General features: G+C 36.3%; 1 protein-coding gene across 1 annotated transcript in view; it reads right to left on the bottom strand.

Annotated features, from left to right (window-relative positions):
- Window positions 1-25,101, bottom strand: part of LOC149215501 (kinetochore protein NUF2 homolog) — a 104,575-nt gene that overhangs the window by 29,079 nt on the left and 50,395 nt on the right. Inside the window, exons 6-10 of the mRNA XM_089391096.1 lie at window positions 12,136-12,243; window positions 11,659-11,712; window positions 11,450-11,564; window positions 11,166-11,323; window positions 10,972-11,070 (exon numbers count right to left, since the gene is read on the bottom strand). Of these exons, the coding sequence (XP_089247222.1) occupies window positions 10,972-11,070; window positions 11,166-11,323; window positions 11,450-11,564; window positions 11,659-11,712; window positions 12,136-12,243 (534 nt within the window). The remainder of the gene's footprint in view (window positions 1-10,971; window positions 11,071-11,165; window positions 11,324-11,449; window positions 11,565-11,658; window positions 11,713-12,135; window positions 12,244-25,101) is intronic.

The raw sequence follows: 25,101 nt of genomic DNA, 5'->3' as shown, positions 1-25,101 counted from the left end.
GATAAGGAAAAATGTAAATTTGAAGTCAAGCCCACAGGTGCACAAATTGTCAAGGTCGGCCTAAGGACAAATTGCCCCTCCTCCAGCACATAAATACAAATGACCTCAAGCTCATTTGGACATCTCATCATCTCTCTCTCAATCTGAATGGTTTGTACAGGTCTGAGGCAACTTTTTTTCACACATGTGAGCAAGGAGGACAAAATTACAGGTGGCCAACAATTTGAATTGGTATGCACCTTTGACCAGCTTTAACCAACGTTGACTTTTACCTTTAAGGAGAGTTTGACTTTGATTTTTCCAGGATATATTTGTCTCTCTAGGCCACATCTTTTGGCACAAAAACTGAGGAGTTTGGAGTTATTTGACTTGGGCTTACTACAAGAAAAACGCAAACTTTGACCACAAACTTTTCTCTCGTTTGGTTGAGTTTGATTAGGTGTTTTTGGACTATTTTTGGCTCTATTTGACCAACACTTGAGGCCACACTTTTTTACTGTTGACCGAGCTCCTAAAGGAAAAATTTGATCGTTGACTTGGGACTGGTTAGGGCACGTTGACTATTGTTGACCGTTGACCAAAATTGTAGATTGACAGTTGACTAGATTTGACTATTTCAACATTGGCATATTGGTTTCATGGTTGGTTGATTTGTTGGACAAGTCAAGGCTTTGACTTTGACTCTTGTTATCGAATTTGGCTCATTGTACTCTTTACTTAACATTTGAAGACAAACTAATAGAAGAAAATTTTCAATTGGTTTTGACCTTTTTGGGCCCTTTCCCTGGTCTTTGACCAAATTGGTGTCTATTGTTGATGTTCTTGATTGTCTCTTATTGTCATTGCATTTATTGTTCTATCTCTAATTATTGTTGATTATTGGAAGATCTAATTGTTGTTGAACAGATTGCTTATTGAAGAATTGAATTGGGTTAAAATAATTGAAATAGCATATAGCAGTGGAAAAAATAACAATATTTTCTGGCAAAAAATAGAAAAATAATTAGCCGAAAATTGGTCAGAAAATTAAATGAGAAAAAATAAAATTCTCTCCAATTGGAAAAATAATTAAAATTTGCAAGGACTTTCCCAAAAAAGGAATCAAATTAAAAAATGAGAAAAGTCATATTTCCAAGGCAGAAATGTCCCACAAAAAATTCCTTGGGCTAGAAGAAGTAATTATATTTAAAGAAAAATTAATTTTTTGGTCTAACCGGTTATTTTAAATGAGGAGATTTAGAAAAAAGATATTTTCGATGAAATTCTAGTGGTCCAAAACTACTCCGAAGTGAAGATTGGTCCATGCAGCTCATCAATCAAGGAAGTCAAATTTTTCAATGGAATTGTGCAACAACAATCAAGGGTTCAAGTTTTTTCCTAGAAGAATCAAGCCATGGATCAAGTCAACTAGCAGTTTCTTCCACTTGGAGTGTTTCAACTCTTTGATTTTCTATATAAGGAAGCTCTTGCTCCTCATTGTATCATCATGAAATCTGTAACCAAGCTCTAAGCCAATCTATGTTGATTTGTAATACTTTTCTAGAATAATAAAGAAGTCTTTGGGGTCAATTCATGGTGGTGTTCCTCTTCTATTCTCTATGATAAATTATTTTTGAATATTGTGCTTAATGCTCTATTGAGTTTGAATTCAGTAATTGTTACTTCACTAGCCAGTTGTGGATTCACTATTTGCACAAGCATCTTGCATTAGTTCGCAGGTCAAAGAAGCATTTTAAATTTAATTGATCTAGGGGGTATCTCTAGATCTTTCATTTTATTGGGTTATTTAAACCCTTGTGATCTAACAATTTAATTTTAAGTGTGTAGAGATCATCAATGATTCAGATCTTGGGTGTTAGGGGATGTCTTTGGTTGGACTAGCCAACTCCCAAGACATAGAGATTGAAGAGCCTACTTTGTTTGATTTCAAAGTCTTATCTAATGATTTATTTTACAGAGATTCTTGGTTATCGCTCATCTAAAATCTATTTATCTCTCTATATATTTGTGCTTTAACTAAATAGATCTTGCTATTGAGAGTCATTATTTTTTAATCAAGGAAATCTATTCCTTGAAATAGCCCTTGTAAATTTGTAAATAGATTCTTGTATATATTTTTCCTAACCCTTGTATATATTTTATTCATCTTGTATATATCAATTTGGGGTTTTTTGTTCTTTGTTTCCTTGCAGATTTGAAGAGAGGACAAGGGTTTTTCTTTGATTTTGTTTTGCAGGTTGATTCATCTCAAAGATCAAGGAGAAATCGATTGTTTGAAGGCTAAGCCCTCACCAAGCCTAGACAACTATGGTTTTAGTCCAACGAATCATTTTTTGGAGGGTCATCTAGCATTTATACCCTCTGTATTCAATGTTTCAATCCTTGCCTCTCTACCCTCTTTGAATTCACTTTTAATTCTTTAATTTTGAGGCTTACACAATTTTATTAATCATTTTTGGCCTAGCCACAAGCCTATTTTGGCTTATTTCACCTAGCCACAAGCCTTTAAGGGCTTTATATTTTGATCTTTGTATCAAGTGACTAACCCTTGGGTTTTCCATCAAATTTTTGGGCTAGAAGTTAGCCTTCGAAAGGTTAATTTTTTAGACTACTTTTGGAGGAGAGTTGCATGGTTTGGAGACCTCTTTCTCTTACCCGAGGGCTTAAAGAAGGGTCGCAAACCCTCTCTAATCTGAAGTATACTCACTTGAAGGTTTATCGAGTAACAAAAAAAAAAATTAAGAGTTTAAAGGCTTAAAAATTTTGCAAATTTATTATATAAATTTTACTATAAAATATTATAGAAAAATAAAAATAAAAATAAAATAAAATAGAAAACTCTATCCTTTCTCTTTGCAAGGTCGTAAGCCTTAAGAGTTATATTCATCAAGGTCATGGATTTTAGAGGCTTGGAGCAAGTCTTTTGACATTAAAGTTTCATCATCTATTGACATGTAGCCTCTTCTTTGATATATTGAAGCTTGAGGAGGAATTGGTTGTTTTAAGGTTCTAATCATCTTTGTAATCTCATCAAGGTTGGAAGAACCTTTTCTCACTGTCTAAAGCGTTTCTTATTCATTGTAATAATAATAATAAAAGTGATCTTACTTTTGAAGGGAGATTGGGATTCAATCCCCTAGTATCCCCCACCTTATTTAAAAGGGAGGATCTCTCATCATCATCGCTTAGCTTATTGTGCATACTAACCTCTTCCATTACTCTCATTTGATTAGTTGAAGTTTCATTGTCATCATTGTTGGATCTAATCTCTTGAGTTGCATATTTTCTTTGTCATCTCTTGTTGGCTATTTGATCTTTTGCATTCTAGATTTGAAATAGTCTTTCTAATATCTTCTTGTTAGCAATCTCATTTTCCATCACTTACTTGTAATTGTATCATATAATTCTCACTCGTTTCAAGCTATCATGATAATATAAGTGAAGAAAATCTTAATAAGCACTATTAACTAAAGGCATTTGAGTTATTGTTTCATAACATTAATATCTAATTGCCAATTCTTGCATTCCTATTGTTTCATTGAGTAAGCTTAAAAGTTGCTTCTTTGAATCATTATTGTAAGCTTGATTTAACATGTCCTATAGTGAAGCATATTGTTATAATTGAATCTCATTAAAGCAATTGCATTTGCATCCCAGATATAAACTTGCATCCTTAAAACTTACCTCCAAGCTTAATAGAAAGTTAGGATCACTTTGCAGTTCTCTTGTGGTCGAACCGCTTGTAGGAACAGAGGCACTTGGGTTGCTAGAAGCCATGGGTAGGCATCAGTGACGAGGCCTTAGCTTCCTTCCCTAGCACTTCTCCCACCAACCTTGTTTTAGGACAAGCTTTGATAATTGAGAAGGCTTTCCCCTTAGTTTAGGCATATAATTAAAATTAACCAAGATCTTGCATCTCACATAGATAAATCTTGCATTCACTCATCTAACATCATCATTTTGCATTTCATTTGCTTATTGTAGTTGGAATTGTGAGCTCGTCCTCATACTTGAAAGCTTTACATTATTAAACTTGTCAATTTCAACCTTGTTGTCTCTTGAAATATCATATTTATTTGGACTACAAGTTTTACTTCGCTTGCAAGCATATTTCTTCTTCCTCGTATCACTAATTGCTTTTAATCTCTTGACCTATTGTACTAACCTTGTCTTGCGATGTTACCAACCAACAGTGGGTGACACCCGTAGGAGAAATTTTTGTCCTAGATTATCTTCAATTGGCAGCCAACAACCCCTTGCAGCGACCAAATAGTTCGATGTGCCATTGTCTCTGCCGCCTAAGCCAACCATTATGCACCCTCACCTATATGTTATCATCGTATGTTTGAAAGTGGGCCTTCCAACCCCGAAGGTATGGCCTTCATTATGTAGTTGGATATTTTTGCTTACTTATCATGGACACTTCTGGGCATGGATTAGTGGGGGGATTTCGAGAAAAGAATGGGTTTGGTTTGTACTATTGTCCACTTGTCCAACATGGTGGTTAACCTTGTATACTAGTCCCATTGGACGGCTACTAGCTTTAAGAGTAGCACTACATGGGAAACTCTATTTTGGTTGCGTGGTCCCACTTCCTGACACCACATACATCACTCCCCTCCACTCATTATAACCCCTTTTCACATATTTCCCATCCGAATCCACATTTGTCCATTGAGTCCACAAGGAGTTAGCCTCCCCCTCCCCTTGTCCACACTTTAGGTTGGGCCTGAAACGATACCCTAAAGGCTGATGCAGCTAAAAAGAAAGTTAAAAGAATAATTTGGCCACTTACAACAAGAAATGTACTATTAAATGCAAAAGATGGCTGAGACATAAAAATTTAGCACGTGGGCAAAAGCCAAACATGAGCTCTACCCCTATCATTATGGCCATCACCCTAGTTCCTATGCCCCCTTACATCAGCCCCCTGTATCATTAAAGATCCCATGATTGTCCCAACCCCTAGTGGGTGATGAACTGTCAGACCTTAAAGGGGTATCCATAGATATATCATTCACATCATGCTCTCATTCCCTAGAGCCCCGAGCAATACAATAAAAGAAAAATCAATGAAAGGCAAAAGGCATATGAAGAAGGGTGGAAAAACAAAATTCGAGGTAAATCATGTACCACAATTGCTCCCTCCCACATCCATACACCCAAGTGTGGACTTCCCTCACTATAGCTACCCTTGAACCATGGCATGTGGCTTGGAGCCTTCCCTGTTATCCCACACCATTCCATCACTATTTCACATGACACATGCCATCTGACAGATGTACCATGGACCTGTCACTCCCTTAAAGGTTAAAAACACCTAATAGGGTCCTTGCTTAACCTCCCTCTTGAACCTGGGCACACATGTACATTCTAAAGCCCATTACGAAAGGGCATGCCACTATAAAGTGCCCACTTGGTCCCATGATTGTAAGCTTATTTGTTCAATTGCACTAATGAATTATTGTACTGGAGGGCAAGGAGACACATTGGATCTTATATAGGATTGGGGATGGGTCTTCATCTTTGGGTTTCGTCTCCCTATATGAATCCAAGCCCTCCAGAGGGTCTTAATGGCATTTATAAGGTGAGCATTGAGAGCCATGGGCCTTCACTACAACAGAGAGTAGATAGCAACACCATGGGATCCTCTTCACCATTTATAACTTGCTTGTGTCCCACTTATTCGATGATGATGATGCACCTGGACCACCTTGACCAACCGGCTCCACACTTGCAACACACACTTGGCAGTTGATCTAGGGCCTAAATGGGGTTTTGTCTCACCTAGGGAGACAAGGGAAGGCTTGCAACATTGTTCTAGCCCTTACAGATGAAGCACAGGCTTGTTCGTTTCAGTTGGAGACCCATGAGGATGTTCTTTGTGCCCCCACAACCACTTGGAGCACCACAGGTCATTTGCTTGGAGATCAAGGGGCTGTAATATTCCTAATTAGCCATGGCTAATTGGAATATTCCATTTTGCCCAATTTTTGCCTTCTATAGTTATTTATAAATAGAAAAAGTGAGGACGGGGGACATAACTCACTTTAAGAATAAAAGGTCACTTCCTAGTAGCACAACATTGTGACTTAAGGAGGAGCCAAGGGGGCCAAAGGGGGACGCAGAAATGGGGCCCACGCAGACACATGGAGGGACTGCGCAGGAGGGAAGAACACATGGCAGGAGGGGAATCACCAAGAGGAAGTGAGCCTGGGGATTGTGAGAGGCAGAGGCTATAAAATAGAGAGGAGCCCCCTCATTTTGGATCATTCAGTTATGTGCATTTTGAGCTAGTCGTTTTGACTTCTGAGCACGCTGGCTGTTTAGCTGGTCTGCAGCACTGTTTAGTGCATTGAGTGTCTCCGTTCGAAGATCTCACCCTTAGCCCGGGGGACTTCGAGTGCCTGCTCGGGCAAGGTATTTCCATCAGTGTTTCAGCAGTAGTCTTATCAGCATTTCAGCAGCAGTTTCATTAGCATTCCGGAGGACTGCACAGTACTTGGAGAGGGACGCAGTTCCTTTTGGTTTAGTGCTGGATTGGGGTTTTGCAGGTGGATTTATGCTGAGAGATTGAGCAAGGGCCCAGCTCTTGTCTCATTGGAGGATTTTTGGCAGGGTTTCAAGCAGTGTTTCAGGCAGAGTTTAGAGGGGTTTTCTTCAGTGGCAGCACAGGGCATTGAAGAACTGCGCAGAACCCCAAGAGGGTGTTTTTCCGGGGTCGGCCATTCCACGAAAGCTTTCTGGGTTTTCTGGGTTTCTTGAGTAGAGCCTGAATCCAGAGTTTATACTTTTTCCAAGGAGGGGGTAGCCCCAAACCATCATGTGTTTCCTAGCAGCAGCAGCATCCACACGGAGAGGCCATTCTTGTCATTCTGAGAGTATTTCTTCACTTGCCGTGTGCAAGTCGAGGTGCCATCTGTCCAATCACCTCTTTTACTCATTTCATTGCTTACTATAAATGGCTTAGCATTTCTCGCTGCATTTCTTGTGTATCTGCTTATATTTCTGGTTTACATTATTATATGTTGTTCCACTATTATTTTATCACTTCTGGGTTATTATATCATTTGCATATATTTGGTTGGAGATTTTGCTGGGGTTTGAGGAATATTTTGGGTTAGGAATATTACAGGGGCCTACACATTTTGGCACATGAGGGACTTCATTTGGTCTTCCAACAACCCTTCTAGCTATCTATCTATCATTTGGGCCCTCTTGGGAGGCTAGTTTGTCTTATTATGGAGCTATTTGGTGGGCTTGTCACCAAAAGTATTGTTAAAATATGTTATTTGAATCCCTTAGAGGATTGTATAAATAGAAGAGGGGCATTCTCTCTCATTCATCATCACTTGGATTTGGGATATATCTTTCTAAAGATTTCGGACCTGCAATTTGTGGAACAATTTGGATGATTAAATGCATATTGATGTGTGGAATATTTTCACTATCTCTCTTGGAGCTTCTGTTTGGCAAGTTTATGGATGGGTATACTCTTTTTGTCATGTATGTGCTCTTTTCATGCGAATTTCATAATGCTTCATGTCTAATGTATGGAATGTTATGTCATGATTTTACTTGTGCCCTAAAAATTAATGTGAATTTATGAAACACTTGTAATCTTGGCTCGTTGCATATGTTATTCATCTTGGCAAGAAGAACGAATTTTCCTAGGGGTAGGTTGTGCACCTTTTACCTTGAAACTCCATCAAATATTGCATATCGAAGTATAAAAGTCTAAAGTTGTTCTGAAGCTACATCCACAAATAGTGTAGTTGCTTCTTTAGGCCTCCTTGAAGAGCGAAGTTCCTAAATCTTAATCATTTTGACTCCAATCTTCCCAATAGCTAGGCACTGGTCCTAGATCCTTGGTGATCACATTAACTTAATGAAATATCATTCTTTCACCTCTTTTCTTCCTCTTTTCTTCGTCCCCTAAGGATAAAGAGATTTTCTACGGTTTGGTGCAAAATTTTAGGGAGGGGGAATTTTAGGATTTTGTCCTAACAAGTTTCTTCATTTATGTCTCCTCTAGGAATCCTCCAGTTTGGAACGAATTCCGACAGTGGAATTTCAAATAAATTGATGCCCTAGCTATCACACCAAGAGGGAACCCTTGAAGCTTATTTGACTTGGGGATTTCTTGAAGGTTTGCACTTTGTAGTTCATCATTCAAAACCTTTTCTCTTAACTATAGGTGATCATTGGATGAGCCTTTACCACATTATATTTCTCAACCCTTGGTCTCTTATAGTAACTCTCAAGGAGTTTTTCATTGAAAGTCACCCTAGCTTCTCCCAAAGCTCACACTTTAATTGAATTTTTCCATTGAATGAGACATCCTTGCCTCACTTTGAACCCTAGTACAAAGTCCATATTTTTAAAACTTGAACTCGGACTCGGAACAGGCCAAGGGTCAACTTCGACTCGGACTCAACTCGATATCGACTCAGACTAGTTTATTCCAATGACTCGATCTTTGTAAAAAGTACATTAAATCTTTAATTTTAGTGAAAAATCATATTTTTAAAGATTTTCATTCATGTCTCCAAACTCAAAGCACTAGAATAATAGAGAGAAGACAACATTTGATCAAAGCATGCTCATACATATATCTATTATATCAAAATGGCACCAAGTGCATTGTCCAATGCATATAATATATAAAGATCAGAACAAAAACACATAACCAATGTTGCTCCAAAAACCAACTTCTCAATGCTGCTCCAAAGATCACCCAAGAACATCCTCAATGTTGCTCCAAAAGCCAACCCCAACTGCTCACAAACTCCTCACAAATGTTCACATAACTGCAATGAGATAGCTGTGAGGAAATATGAGGGGGTTGGGTCACCTTTATGGTGTGGGAGAAGGCTAGACGGGCTAGGAAATAGTTTAAACGAATAAAAAATGATTTCAAGTCCGCCCAGCCCGCCTTTCTTTCCCGTCGTCGAGACCTACCAGTTCAAGTCGGGCTTGGTCGATCCAACCAGTCCATTACTGAACCGGTTGAATCGGTGACCAACTCAACCGGTTCGGTAACAAACCAGTCGCCGAACTGGATAATTGACCTAGTCAATTCGAGAAAGGTATGGCTCAGTCAACCAAGTTGATTCGAGTCAAACCAGCCTAATTTTAAAACTATGCTATAAACACATCAATCACAAGTGAGGGATTTTGAAAGTTTTGATCTTAGGCATTCATCATTTTTTAATATTCCTAAGCTTGAAGTCATCCTTCATGGGTCTTTCTTGCGGAGTCTTTTAGCTTTTATTTAGGTATTTGAACCATTAATTGAGCCTCTCCTTTGAATGGGCCTAGGAAATCATGTTATACCTTGCCATTGATCCTATTATTCAAGTGATTTCCTCCATATCGGGACTCCTCCCATCGGTGAAATTCCATAAAGAGCAGTGGACAGCGCCTAAGGTGACAATGGGTCCTTGTCCCGTTGTTGCCATTTGATCTAGTCTAGTAGTTGTCCCTTAGGAACCCCTCCTAGGGCCCTTACTAGATTGAGCTGTAACATGCAACATTATCTATCTTGTGACTTGAAGTCTCACTTCTTTATTGTTTTAAGTGTTATATTTACATTTGAGCATTGTTATTAAAGCACTAGTCTTTCATTCTTATCTTATTGTCATTGAATCTATATTTAACGCTTGCATTTCTCACTAATAATTATACTTGCCAATTAATCTTAATTCAAGTTATCAAGAGAAGTAATTGCCTTGCCTTAGATCTCCTAGACTTGTTGTTTCAACAAGTTTTCCTTTAGTTTTTCATTCTTTAGGGACTAACCCCCTTAGCTTGCCTAGGAGAGAGCTTAAACGGAGTGAGTAGGGAATAGAGACCCTACTCTTAGCGTTGCATGATAAAGACTATACCTTGTGGGGTTGGAAACCTTTCCCACATCTAGGTGTAAATCTTAGACAACAACATACATGTCTTCCTCCTCCCTCTTTTAACCAATGGCCAACTACTCTTGGATATCCTTGATCTTGAGCAAATGCTCCTGGAGGGGTGTATGCACATCCATTATCATTGAAAACACGTTTTTCAAGAAAGAGGCTCTGCCCTTGTTCAATGTTTCATGCAAATTTTTCAAATGTTTCAAATGTATGGTAGATGATTTTTTTAGATTGACCTTGCTTTGAAAATTGTGAAACAATACCTAGTTTCAATGATGCCCTTTTGGTTCTTTGTTGTGCTACACTAGCGATCCCTCGATCTGTCTCTACCAACAGCAGTCCCTAGGTCTTCATGCTCTCACAGACTTCATGGCTCTAGCTGGTCTCTAATACCATATCATGAAAATCAAGCACATAAAGAAACCAAGACAACTCGAAAGTGTTCTCTGTGTTGTATTTGATATTGAGAAAGTGAAAACTTTCTTATATAAGATTAAAAGCAAGTCAAGTCACTCCACTTTATGAATGTGGGACAGATAGCGAAACATAATAAAGTGAAATAAGGCATTAAACCATAAAATGAACTAAAGTCATATTGACTTTATTAATGCCCAACTCTACTATCTAATTGACCTTTATATGCTAATATTTACTTTAATATGTTCATGATTCATAAAGGATTATATTTCAAGGGATGGAAGTCATACATAAATACTTTCATAAGAAAATACCCGAACAGGAACCAACAAAATCACCAAGAGCAACTGTCTAAATGTTCAAATAGCGGAAAATGTAAATTAATAAATGTGGTTTTAAAAAATATTGATTGAAAGTAAATTAAAATGTAATTTAATCATATCCTGACCAGCTTTGGCTATGGAGAGCAACTGGGAGAATTTTGGATTTCGTTAGTATAACAGTCAGTGTTATCCAGTAACATGTTATTAACTAGAAAATGGGATGGAAATGATGTCACACATGGGCTATGAAAGAATTTAGAATGTCACAATCCCAAACAAAATAACAAAATCATGCATGTTGAAGCATTACGAGAAGAAACCTTTTCTATCAATTCCAACTGTTTGTTAACCAATCTATCCAACAATGCTTCTTTGCTGGCTGACACTTCTGGTATCCTTCTCTTTTGGATATATTCTACCTGTCAATCAAATGTTCATGTGTGTTAATTAAATAATCTTTGAACAAAAGCATCTGGTTAAATAAAGAATGAATAGTCTGCCTAAACTCAAATACCTCTGAAAATTTTTCTGACAATCTTTGCTCTGCACGTTCTAGTTCCCGCAGTCTAGGAGCAATCTGTGTATTCAAGGCATCTAGCTCCTTTTCTGCTTCTGTGCATTTTACCTCTTTTTCTGCCTCTAAATTTTTTTTTGACTTTTCCAATTGCTCGACTGCAGAAAAGATGTAATCAACCCCAACAAAATATTAGATAAGTTGTGACAAAATTAAGCCAGTCAAATTTTATGAGTGAGTAGAATTCAGAATTGCACAGGAGGACAAGAACATTGAACCAGAACCTTTTACTTGAAGTTCAACCCTTTTTGCTTCAAAAGCCCAGTCTTCTTTCTCTGCGTCTTTGAATTTTGCCTTGAGTGCCTTGACATCTTTCTCTACTGTTTTGCATGAATTCAACTGGAAAAAGATGATAAAGGGAAAACATCAGTACTGTGCATTCAACTGGATCCCTTAAGCATAGCCTGTGAACATCAAAGTAAAATTAGTATACCTGCTCCTGCAGAGCTTGCACTAGGGCCAAACTCTTTGTCACCTTCTTATGTACCTGACATGACAACACAGATTCAGTTATGAAGCCTCAACAGAATAATTCCAAATGTAGACTTAACATCAAAGAACCATTGTGAACCAAACAAGTGAAAACTATTTGAGACTCGTATCTCATTCTCATTGTAATGAACAAAATTAGGTTGAAGAATAAAAAGATGATTTCCTTCATAGTCAGCATCTTTCTGTTTTTGATAAAAGGCTCTTCTTAACAAGAAATTTCCTACATAGTCGCCATCTTTTTGTTTTTGATAAAAAGCTTTTCTGAACAAGAAATCATTAAAAGCATGCTGTAATACAATAGAGGCGTAACAACAACAATCAGCTAGTGTATGATGCCTCATAGCTTTGCCACAATGTTGAAAAGTTATTTTGAACCAAAAAAAACCAAAGCAGCGTCTGAAATTTAAAATATATATACCTTTGTGTAAGCTTCAACTGTAGAATTCCACTTTTGGAAAGACTCCATGGCAGACTCAACATTCATTTCCAGTTCTGCTTTGCGTGACCTCTTTTCCTCTAGATTTTTCTATAAACAATTTAATATGCAACAACATTGGCATCCTAGTTAGCATAATTATCACAAGGTTTTAAAATGCTGAGTATGCCATTTTTGTAACATGCTAAAACTAGGACCACACTAACAGAAAAAACAATTTTAAATTTAAAACCTTAAAATCTGAGAAAATACAATTATACTTCACAAAGTAACTTACCATGATTGATGACAATATATGGAGGAACCAGAAATAGAAGCCAAAGTAATTGATTTTGATCAAACAGTCCAAAAAACAAGAAATAAAAACTAATGTAGGCTAAGAAACTCGTTACATAATTCAACCGTTATTATTTAAAATTTGAATACAATAAAACAATGATCACAAAAAAAAATATTACTTTATGGGGATTATTACACCTCATATTGTATGAAGTTCCACATTGTGATTTCCGGCATGAGGATTGAGATTTGCTGATAGTACTCCTGGAGCATTGTATAGACTTTTAGGGATTCATTATCATGGATCCCCTTCCCTGCATGGCATCAGATCGCTAGATGGTGGTCTTTGGTTGGAGGAGCTTCACTTCTCCTTGCTTGGATGAATGTGCTTGTTGCTTGGTGCCATTCTCACATCTGTTTACCTTGTCGATCACCCCTCGGTTGAATATTGATGATTGTGGAGCATGCTCTCTCCTTATCCAATGGTTGATATGCTTATCTTGGATATAAATGACGGTTCTAGCGCCACAAGGTGTTAGATAATAATGGTATTAGGAGATATAAGTTTCAATATAATTGGGCTTTCCTAGTAACTTCTGCATGATGATATGATATTATTTGGTGTCACACTAGGAAGGGTTGTTCTACATGGCCCCCTGTTTGACGTTTGATGGGGAACACACTTGATGATTAGATGGGGTTATCACTTTGTTATGTCCCCTTCTCTTACGATGTTGCTTGTGTGGAATGACTAATGTTGCCTCTATGGGATTTCCCGAAGTGACATAACTTAATGATGTCATATTTGCTAAAGATCAGTTGGGAGGAAATGTGTTTGATGATGTTAGTACCGTCATTGATATGCTATTCCAAAGTTTGCATTAGAAAGGCGCATCATACTACATATGATTTGATGGTGGTCTAACCCTTGCAATATGAAATAAGCTTGCAATATATTATATAAGGGTTACATCACCCATATGAGCTTATCTCATATTGCAAGGGTTAGATCACCATCTAAGCTTGCAAGATATAAGCTTATCTCATGTCTTGGTTACTTTAATTATATGCCTAAGGTGAAGGCCTTCTCAATTATTTTGAAACAAGTCTTGGAACAAGGTTGTTGAGGGAAGGGTTGGGGAAGGAGGCTATGGCCTCATTAACAATATCTACCTATGCCTTCTAGCAACCCAAGTGACTTTGTTCCTACAAGGGACTCGGCCACAAGAGAGTTGCAAGGTCACCTGTTTTAACTATTGTTTAACCATCAAGCTTCTCAAACTAAATGGTGAAGAAGGTTGTCCTATCTTTCTGTCAACCAAATATTATGCTCAGAGGTAAATTTGAGGATGCAATCTAGATCTAAGATGCAAATGTAAATGCAAATGCTTCAATGAGATTCAATTATAACGAGATGCTTCAATATAAAATGTATAACCAAGATTTATAACGATCACTTACGAACGCAAGATTATTAGCTTATGATTCAAATGAAGCAATTCTTAAGATTACCTGATGAAACAAGGGAGATACAATTAGAATAGATGTTAGAGCAATATCTCACAATGCCTTTTTCAAGGAATGCTTTTAAAGATGCTTTACTTATATTAAATAATGAAAATAAGTAAAGTTTTTAATGAAATCATTATGTGAATGATGGCAAATGAGATTGCTAACAAGATTATAAAGAGACTACTTTAAATCTGTAACTTACAACTAAAACCAAGGAAAGAACAATTCCAAATGCAATAGATCAAATAGTCAATGAATGCAACTTAGAAATGATATCTAAACTAGCTATGCAAGAGAGATGAATTAGCAAGTTAGATCTAAGGACTAAGAGAAAGACAATGAGAAAGAGAATCCTTCCCTTAAATAAGGAGGTGAGATACCATGGGATTGAGATCCCAAGCTCCCTCAAGAAGAAGATATTTATTACTACATTACAAGAGAAGAAATCCTTTTGACAAAGGAAAAGGAATCTTCAACACAAGGAGAATTACAATGATTGAAGAACTTCACAAAATAACCACCTCAAGATACAAAGATGAACCAAACCAACTATCAATTATGATTCCAAACACTTCAGGCAAGTTGATCCAACCGTCCAAGGAAACTCGACCTTCAACAAGAATAGACACCAATCACGGCCTAGGTGGAAGGAAGCCTCCAAGTCCTTAGGGCTAGCCCAGACATTTAATTAAATTTTTATTAAAATTTTATCAAAAAATTTATGGTGATTTTCTTTGAGATCAAGGCTTAATTTACTTCAAAAACAAATTCGGTTTCTTCACACCAATAAGCCCTTCGCACTAGTCAAAGCCTAAAAATATGTGGCTTCCTAAAAAAAATTGCAAGTGATAACAAGCCTTTGAAAATCGATTTTTATGCCAAGAACATATGGTGAAACCTTCCAAAAATTCATTGAAACTCTTGCAAAATCACAAGGGTTAGCACAACAAAATTTAAATGCAAAATAAAATCCCTAAAGGCTTGCGGCCTAGAGATAGAGGACTAGAACCAGTGCCTTCAAAGTATTGCTCTTTAAAAAATGAAATTATATTTGCTTAGAATGAAGTGAAATGCTTTCAAATGAAAAGCCAAAATAATCCTGAAAAGTGAAACAATAAATTGTTAGCACAAGATATTATAAATGCTTTCAAGATGAATAAGTTTACAAATCAAAGCATGGAAATAATCTTACTCAAAAGGATACAAAAATAACTCAAATGTTAGACCAAGATGACAACATGCAATTAAGTTTGCAACCCAAAACAATAGTACTTGAAAGTGGAATCAACCATTTATAACAATAATTAAATCACAAGAGGAGTCAATTTCCAAATACAAGAAAAATAAAACTTGTTGCAAAATTTAAAGGAATTACAATGCTTGCATCCAAAGCACCTCTTGAAATAAGATTTGCATGTGAGACTTTAAACCATCAAGATAGCAAGAAATTTAAGAACTTTGCAAACAAAGCAAATATCATGGAATGAATTCTTGGTTTATTTTATTCATTAGTGCTAAGGCAAAGTTACAATTGAACTCTAGTCCTCAAACCTCATCTTCACCCAAATGTTTGGATATCACAATGAGGAGTCAATAGAAGTGAAAGGTCCCTAAAAGTCTATTCAACCAACTTAGGTTGGAGGTAAGTTTTAATGAGGCTTGAAGCCTTCCTATACTAAAATGTCTAGATGAAGTGCAAATTGTGTTAATGCCCCAAATTAAACTAATGCTTCATGCAAATGCTTCAGAGAAAAATAGTTTACAAAACTTGAGAGCATATGCATGTGAGAATTTAAATACAAGATCAGCAAAATTTGCATGTGGAGTGAAACGTGTTCATTTTAAGCATGCATAATATGAAATTAAAAGCTAGAAAGCTAAAAAAAAAAAACTAAAAGCAAGATTAGGCCACCCACAAGAATCCCTCCTCTAAATGAGGAAGGGGGGTGCCATGGGAAAAATCCGAAGCTCCCTCCAACAAAAATTTTTAACTTTTATTAGTGCTTAAAGCGGGTAAAAATGCCTCTAAGAGGGCAGCCCACAATACGAGAGAGATCTTTACAAAGATGGGACTCTAACAAAGCTAGACTCTCGCCCCAAAAAATATAGCAACACCAAACTTGGAGATGGAAAAAACACTCCAAAATAGATTCACAGGGTTCAAAAGGCCCACAGCCTCGATGAGTTTGCAACTCTCTCCCAAGTGCGTATGGCTTCCCTAGAAATCAGTGTTTGGATAGCGTGAGGGGATCTGGCATACACACGAGTGGGTAGATTTCTAAAGTTTCTCCTCAAGCTCCTTGTTGCCCAATGCTCAAGCCTATGGGCTACAAAACACAAAAAAAATACCAATTGTCAGTGTGAAATTACGAAAAAGAAATCAAAACTAAACTTAGAATTTAATTTACAAAGTACTAGCTCAAGTAATGGGAGTAAACCCCATACTTGCCTAGCTTTAGAAATGACTATTTAATAAGAGATATAACTTTGAAAGAACTAGAATCAAAGAAGTATTTTTGAATTTAAATGGATGACCAAGTAGCTATAGACTAAGAAAACTCCATTTTGCTCTTCGTTGGATGGAAAACTTGGAGCGAAAAAAATGGCTAAGTCTTGGATTGTTGTGATTCTAGGAGTGAGTTGATCTAATTGAGATTTCTCCCACTTCCAGATGGATTTTTGCACACACTACAAAAAATCTTTCCCACACACTTGAACACGTATTACTTTGCACAAGATTAGAGCAATATAATGAATAAGATAAACCAAGCATTCCTCCTAAAATGAATTGGCAAGCTTATCCTTAAAATACTACTCTAAATCAATGATATGTGCAATATAGCTTGCACACATCAATCCAAGCAAGATGGAAAACACAAACTAATATTATTTCAACATGCGAAAGAAATTAAACACAATAGTAGTAGTATGAAAGGACACCACCTCATAACGCCAAGAGAACACCAGTCAGATAGCCCCAAAGTCTTTATTTGTATTAAGAAAGTATGCAAGTACAAAATGGCAGAGTTTCTTCAAACCCAATAGCTTAATACATGATATAATATGAGAGCCATGGCTCTATTATATAGAGAGTTGGGAGCAAATCCCAATGAAGAATGACAATGACAAATGGCATTGGAGCCAATCCCAATGTAGAAGTGATTAAACAAGTGGCATGAGGTGACAATCCCAAAGAGAAATTCGAATTTGTTGAATGGAGCTCCAATGCCAAGTGTAAAAATCAAATTTTGACAAGTGGACATCATTTTCTTCTTCCCTTATGTGCCAAATTCGAATTTTATGATAGAATGTCAAATGTATATTGGTGGTAACCCATGTGGGGACAATTTCCCACAAAAATTTCCACCAAATATTCTCCCAAATCCTCCCAAATGTGCATTAACTTCACAAATTCGAATTTCCAAGTAAGCAGCTTTCTCCTTTAATGCCAGAAATTCGATTTTATTTGAGCACGTCCTTTCCTTGATTTTAGGAGTCCACATCACCTTGGGACTTCACTTTAACTCCCCCATAGTTTTCTACCTCATTTCCACAACATTTAGCATGTGTGGATATTTATTTTTCTCCATTTATTTAATTTTTGGCTTAATTAATTGCTAGATTTCCCACTAAACCTAGGAAAAGTGGGTTTTGAGGGTTCAAAACATATTTTTAACCCATCAAAGTGTGTCATAATAGAAAGTTGAGGGTGAAAAATGCAAATTTCATTACTCATACCCCATACAACTTCTCTAGACATGATTTATTACATTACAAATACAATTTTATTAGGAATTTTCGCAATGCAGAAAATCTAAAAAATTTTAAAATGACTACCTAGACCTAACCAAATTCCACAAAAAAATTTGTGTGATCTAGTATGGTAATATACATTGACTCTAAACACTAAGATGTGTTAGGGGCTCAACCTTCAAACTGTCTCCCCCGCTTTGGTGTAAAACGTGAGTGAAAAAACCGAGAAAATTATCCATCTCTGAAAAAGAAAAGATAATTAACTAGATAGAGAAAACACTCCAAAGTGTACCCGTTCGCTGATCGAGTCCCAACATCCTAGGCCTGTTACAAACTCAAAAACTCATCATTACTAGCATCACTTATTACAATTCCCCGCAGGGTGTGGAACCTGGGTACAAGAATGATGATGAGAAGATAGAAGTAGAGTTAAAAAACTATGTTGACTGATGATATCTGATGGTACAAATGTCCTCTGGATCATCCTTAGGCATACAGTCTTCATATAATCATCAGGTGCCACTCCACTGGTCAACAAGCTCTATAAAGAAAAATCAAGAAAACCTAACGAATATATACAAAACAAATATAAATTATATAAAAGGTTAGAAGAAAATATATATACGAGATCTATTTACAAATTTACAAATAAAAGCTCTTCGGAAGAAGATCTATTCATTTAAAAGCTCTAAAATAATTTTTGAAAGATTTTAAAGATAGATAAATTTTGATCTAGAGAAAATGGAGAGGAAACCACTTTTCTTATTTCAAATGATAAGTCTTCAAATGACCCACTATGTGTTCTTCAGCTTCTATGCATTGAATAGTTCATTAATTCAATAGAGAATGTCCCAAGTATCCAAGATCTGATCAACAATATTATTTTCTACACACTTGAAAAATATTTGTTAGATCCACAAAGATTTGGATAGCACAGTGAAAGAGGAGTCTAAGGGTTTAACCAAAAACCAATAGATCTACTCTACCTAAAGTGTTTCTCCAAATCTAAACAATGATGCAAGATAATTGTACACCAATGAATCTTCAAGAGCTAATGGAAATAACAAAATTAAAACATTAGTAGAACATGAAGCACAATAGATCAGAAAGATATTACCATATAACTAAAGAATAACACCATAGCTTTGCCCCAAAGACTTTACTTTATTGCTCAAAAAAAAATTACAAAAGTAGCAAAGCTTCACTTAGCCAAGAGCTCAAGATTTTTCATGATAAAATGAGGAGCTTAGAGCTTCCTTATATAGAAAATGAGAGGATTAAACCCCTCCAAGTGGAAAAAACCAATGTCGCAGAAATCAGGATCGGGATAAAATCGGCAAGGGTCCAAAAAATGAAAAAAAATCCTAAAAATCGATAAGATCAGCAAAACATCAGCAACATTAAAAAAAATATTTAAAAATCCATTTTTTTCAAATTTTTAATTATCTAAAGAATCCACGATTTTTTTTACTATTTTTACGAATTTGGCGATTTTTACAATTTTTATCACGATTTTTTCATTTTGGAAAAAATCTCGACGATTTTTACAATTTTATCACGATTTTGTCATTTTGGAAAAAAATGTCGATTAAATCACCATGCATCAAAAATCGCAATTTTCGCAACACTGGAAAAAACGACTAGTTTGCTTGATTCGTGGCTTCATCCTTCCAGAAAAAATTCGACCCCTTGATAACACTGCACAGATCTAGAAGAGAATTTGTTTTCCTTGATTAATAAGCTAGATGGACCATTTGTTGAATCAGTGTGGCTTTGGACCACTGGAATATCTTCAAAATAATTTTTCTCAAAAATTCTTCATTCAAAATGACTACCTGAACCAAAAAAACCAATTTCACCAGAGAAATTATTTTCTTTCTAGTCGAACAAAATTTTTGTGGGGTTTTTCTGCCTTGGAAATCAAACTTTTCTCAACTTCCAATTGGATCCCTTTTTTGAAAAGTGCACATTCCCTTTTTAATTATTTTTCCACTTGGAGAGAACTTTATTTTCTCTCATTTTAATTTTTTTACTAATTTCTACCTAATTATTTTGCTACTTTTTGGCAGAAAATAAAAATAATGACTCTAGACAACCAAATTCTACGACACTTTATACATAATCTAGTATGATAATTTACATAGACTCGATACACTAGGACCCACTTAAGATCTTACCATCAAGCCCCACTCTACCTTTCAAGTATATTTGGAAGAAAAATTGTACTAATCATTTGCAATTGAAAAACACAAATAATTAGCAGAGAAAAAAACTCCCTAGAGTGAAACTCTTTGGTAAAAATCATAGGCTTACCTAAGTGTGTTACATGGCTTTTTGCAGGCCCACGAGGCTGCAAAATTTGGATAACAACTGAAAACCAAAAGTTGCAATGATGATGATGAATTTTGAAATATTGACTGCACTGAATTGTACTCTGCTTATGGGGTAGTTGACACCTGAGGAGGGGTCAACAAGTCCTAAATGGCATGAGGACACGTATTGCTTGCATGGAGGCTTATACTTGACTTAATAACACTTTGATTTGGATAGATCACATAGAAGTGGCGGACCCATAGATACACATGGCTTAAGAGGCATTATTGGAGCTTTGAAGGCCTTTGGAGGAGAAACACTAGACCTTGCACAAAAAGTATTCATGCTTGAAGCCTTGGTTGTTGGGCATGTGTGCCTTGGAGCTTGGCATGTGTGTCCTAGCGCTAGACCACTCCATATGTAAGCCTCTCTTTTGTAGTGGACTAGGTCAAGTTTGGATTGTTAGCCCTCCTAGCATTTAATGTAAATAAAGGAAGGGAAGAATATTTTCATTCGGAGCGTTTGCCCACTCATGTAATCACATACTTGTTATTGAGAAATATAGCATGGACAAGAACTTCCGCATAGGTTTGCTCGATGTGAACATTTGAGAAGTAGTTCAAAATATTTTCAAACAAGCAATTTTTTGAAAGGAACTCTTTTTTTGGAAGAAAAAAAAGTATTATATGTTTAAAAAAATCATTCTATTTTGCAATTCATTTTAGCTAAAAAGGTAAAGTCTTATACATACATAAGCAGCCAAGAAAGAGTCATTTCCGAGCAATGCACAATTCAACACAATCATACGAAATAGTTATTTATAACCATAAAATAAAACCATGCATATGATAGCCATACAAATGATACAACAATGTTGTACAGCAAAAATCCGTTGTTTTTGGTATTTTCAACATGTAATCTAGAGCAACCTATAGAAGCTCAACTTGATTTCAATAACCATGTAGTGTTGTTTTTCCAGCAACATGTAAAGGTTCCTATAAAATACCCCCTTGAAATATCTTAAATTTTCCGCACTAAAATTTCTGAGTTTTTTTGAGTTTGTCATTGAGTTATTTTGTCAAACAATTTGCATACATAAACTTGTAAGTGCACATTTTGTAATTTATTTCAAACAAGCAAACACAATACCAAACAGATGCCCAAAACATAATATAAACAATAGTGCCTAACCTGTATTAAATTCAAAATGGGTACATACCACTGATAGATAATTGTTATAGCCACATAACTATGATTTCTCCTCTGGAAATAATTCAAGGAGGTTGTAGCAAAGTATGGTCTCCTTCAACAATAACACCACAATTGCTTCGCTCCAAAGCTGATATAGATAACTAAGAAATTTTTCTTACCTATATAGACAACTAGCTCATCCACAAAATCAAGGGACTCGACCTCCTCTAAATCATTGTTCAACAACTCGACTTCCTCTATGCAACTCGACCTGTGCAAAGGAGAACTCGGACACCTCTTGGCAACTTGGTTCCTCCTCTCAACAACTCATCCCCTTGTGTAAACACGGCCAGCAAAAAGGATAGAACTCGATTGTTAATTATAAAGATAATCTCAGCCCTCAACAAAAAAATAAAATCAACCCAATGCACCAATAACACACAGTGATAACTTGGCATGTATAGAGTGAATAAAGAATACCCAAAAACAAAGTATAAAATGAATTGATAACACCATCATATCGTTTCTATTTTTGTCAATGCTTTTATTTCCGTCAATGATGAAGCCCAATGTTGAAATCTGAGTGATTCTGCTCCAATACTAACTAGGGTGTATAGTTTCAACACCAAAACCAGCAACCAAAATAAGGGTTTCCAAAAAACCTAGTCTCTTCTCAAGAGTTCTCCTAAATTCTATTTCTAAAGTGAACAAATGCAAGAATGAGGAGAGACTCCACATTTTCCTCTTTTTTATAACTCACTTGACTCTTTTGCCACCATTTTACCTTTTATTTTAATAAATTCACTTTAGTGGGTTTTCTCACTTTATAATTTAAGAGTGACTTTTCGTTAGCCTATAACCCATGTCCCCTTCTTCCCCATGGATCTGTCACAATTGTATTTGTATGCATAATGTTACATTGTACAACTTACAAATTTTAAATTTACAATGTAGAATCTAGATCTCTGTCTAAATTTGTATCATGAATGAGAATTTGTGTAAGAAATATCTATTTAGTATTATATATATATATATATATATATATATATATATATGTTAATAAAATAATATATAACGTGTCCTATTTTGGGGGGTTTACATGCCTTTGTTGGACACTAGAATTTGTGTGTTCTGCATGTCTTCTGTCCCCGAGTCAAGTGACTTAGTTAATTAGGCTATCGAAATCATCCCCTTATGTCTCCTAAGCGGGATGGGGACATTACAATTTCCTAAGTTTCCCAAAGGAATGAAAAGTTGATTCAATTCCTGCTATTGTGTAATTGGTGCAATGGTTGGAATTTAATTTCCGCGCTAATTAAATTTACCAATCTACTTATTTGATTGACATCATAATTACGTTGAAATTCGATGACAAAAAAAAAATCCTGCAATCCCAACCCAATTTTAATTTCACCTAATCACTCTCATTCAATTAAATGCCATTTCCCATAAACATACATTCAACATATAGAATTCTGGAAATGAAATTTTCAGATTAAAACACATGGGACTGTCAACACATGCTGAAAATAAATATGGACATAACCAGACCAGCAACACACATATTTTTGGTCAACCTAGAGCCAAACAAAACCACTTCAATCTTCTCCGAGGAAAACCTATTAGAGAGCTCTTCAAATTTATTTATCTTTCAAGTTCAGGAAAAATACATTTGCTGACAAAACAAAACAACAAAATACAACTTATCTCTTCCGCCCAAAACTCCTTGAAAACCATGCCCACTTTGTCTCGATTTATGTGCCCACTTGAAGCTGAAAACATGTACTATACAGATACAATTGTACAGATTGTACTATAGGTACTCCATACGAACTATATGGATTTTCATACCATTGTACATATTTTTTTCAAAAAAATCAACTTCTCTCGAACGGTGTGCAGCTCACAGTGTTCAATGTTGTTCTTATTGTACCTTTTGATGTCTTCTATGCCTTGATTTCCATGCCCATCTTTGCCCAGAAATAACTCCTTCAGCTTGCTGCAACAAATTTCTCTTTCAGAACTTTTCTCCAGCTCTTAGTCTCCTTTCTCCAGTCTGCTTATGAAGAATGAATGCAGTGTCTCTTTTCTTTCCCCATTTTGTTTCCCTAAATGACTTTTGGGCAACCCTAAGATCTAATGGCTCAGATTCATTTAGATCAAGGGATGAGAATAAATATGCATTTAATTCTCACTTTCTATTTTTTAACTCATCCATTAAATAAAGTACCTACATTATACTTTATGTCTAAAGTCACTTTTCACTTTATAATTTAACAATGACTTTACCACTTATAAACTCACTTTCACTTTATAAAGTCATACTTAGGAAAAGAATTATATTAATTTTTGGTATGTTCTATGCTTAGAGCAATTTATTTCAATCTCCAAAGTTAGCTCAATATCTTTTCCAAATTAGCAATCACATCAGCATGATAGTAAATTGCATATATAACATAAACATAAATCGCAGAAGACAAGTCAAGACAAGAGGACACAAGATCTGGCGCTAGCCAGGGACAAACCCCAATGTGGGGAAACCCTTTGATCAATTCTTCTTATATGTTCTTCGATAGTTCAACAGAGAGAGAGAGAGAGATAGTACATATACAACAAAAGTCAACACTTTGACTTAACTAAATAAGTGCATAGATCATCTCTAAGAAGATAAAACATGAGGTAGTTGAACTCAGTTGAAGACACGTTGCTTCAACTGATTCTCCAAGGTGACTCTATCGCCTTGCTACACCTATCATTATGTTTCTCCTCATCATCATGTTGCACTTCACTGTGTTGCATCATGCTGCACCCATCATCACTATGTTGCATCTCATCATGCTTCACTAATCATGATTGTACCCATCATTGTACTACTGCACTATGCTGAGTTCTTCATTGCACTATGCTACACCCAAATGTAGGTTGCAATACCTCTTCATTATCATGTTGTCCCATAGTTGCACCAATGTCCAGCAATACTAATCTACACTATGTTGCACCATCTATGTTGCACTGTACATCATGCTATGCATTGTTGCTCCTATGTGCACTATGTTGCTGTGTACAACATGTACTCATTGTTGTCACATGTACCATTGTTGCACCAAGTATCATTGTTGTTATGACTGTGTTCTGGTTAGGGCATCACTGTGGCCCACATTAGCCCTAAAACATACCCAATCAAGCCTCCAACTTGGCTCCCACAGGTTGCTCAACAAACTGATCCAAATCTGGTCACAACAGTGACCCAACACACCACACAAACAACTCCAAGTCTGCTTTGTTGTTATTGTGATAGCGATTGGTTAGGGCACCTCAGATTACTACAACAACCTCAAACAGTCACCCAAACAACCCTTAATCTCTGCAACCTACCCTACTGTGAACCCTCTGCCTCCACGTTGAAGATTAGGGCACAACATGACCCCAAAACAGCACACGCTATCCCTTGTTGTGGTGGTATGGCCTGCGGCCTACCACACAACCTTGTTGTAGCTTACAACCTTGAGGCATGGGAAAAGAGATAAGTTCTAAATTTGCTTGCTGATTTTTTGCAGGGTCACATTGACCAAAAATCTCAGTGTTTAAATGTGTTTTAATGGTTGTTTATTACTGCTGATTTTTATTTCTGCAATTTCCAGCATTCTGTAAAATTTCCAGAATTTGTGTTTTCAGCAAATTTATTTTTTCCAGCTTGTTAAATGTATGCTTATGGGAAAGGGCATTTAACTATATGGGAGAAATAAGGAGAAACTGAAAACCGGGGTGGGAAATGAGAAATTTTGGACAATCAGACCCCAGAAAAACCCAGTGTGGGAAAATCGGTGCAATAAGGGAGGATTTTATTATTCAGCAATTTTTCAATACAACTGGGTGCCAAACTGGCTTACCCAACAGAGA

The sequence above is a fragment of the Pinus tabuliformis genome, chromosome 1_1 (genome assembly GCF_031772625.1).
Source record: "Pinus tabuliformis cultivar Carrire ecotype Pingquan chromosome 1_1, CPIR1, whole genome shotgun sequence".
NCBI lineage: Eukaryota > Viridiplantae > Streptophyta > Pinopsida > Pinales > Pinaceae > Pinus > Pinus tabuliformis.
Note: the sequence above shows the minus strand (reverse complement) of the source record. Positions and strands in the feature narration are given on the sequence as shown.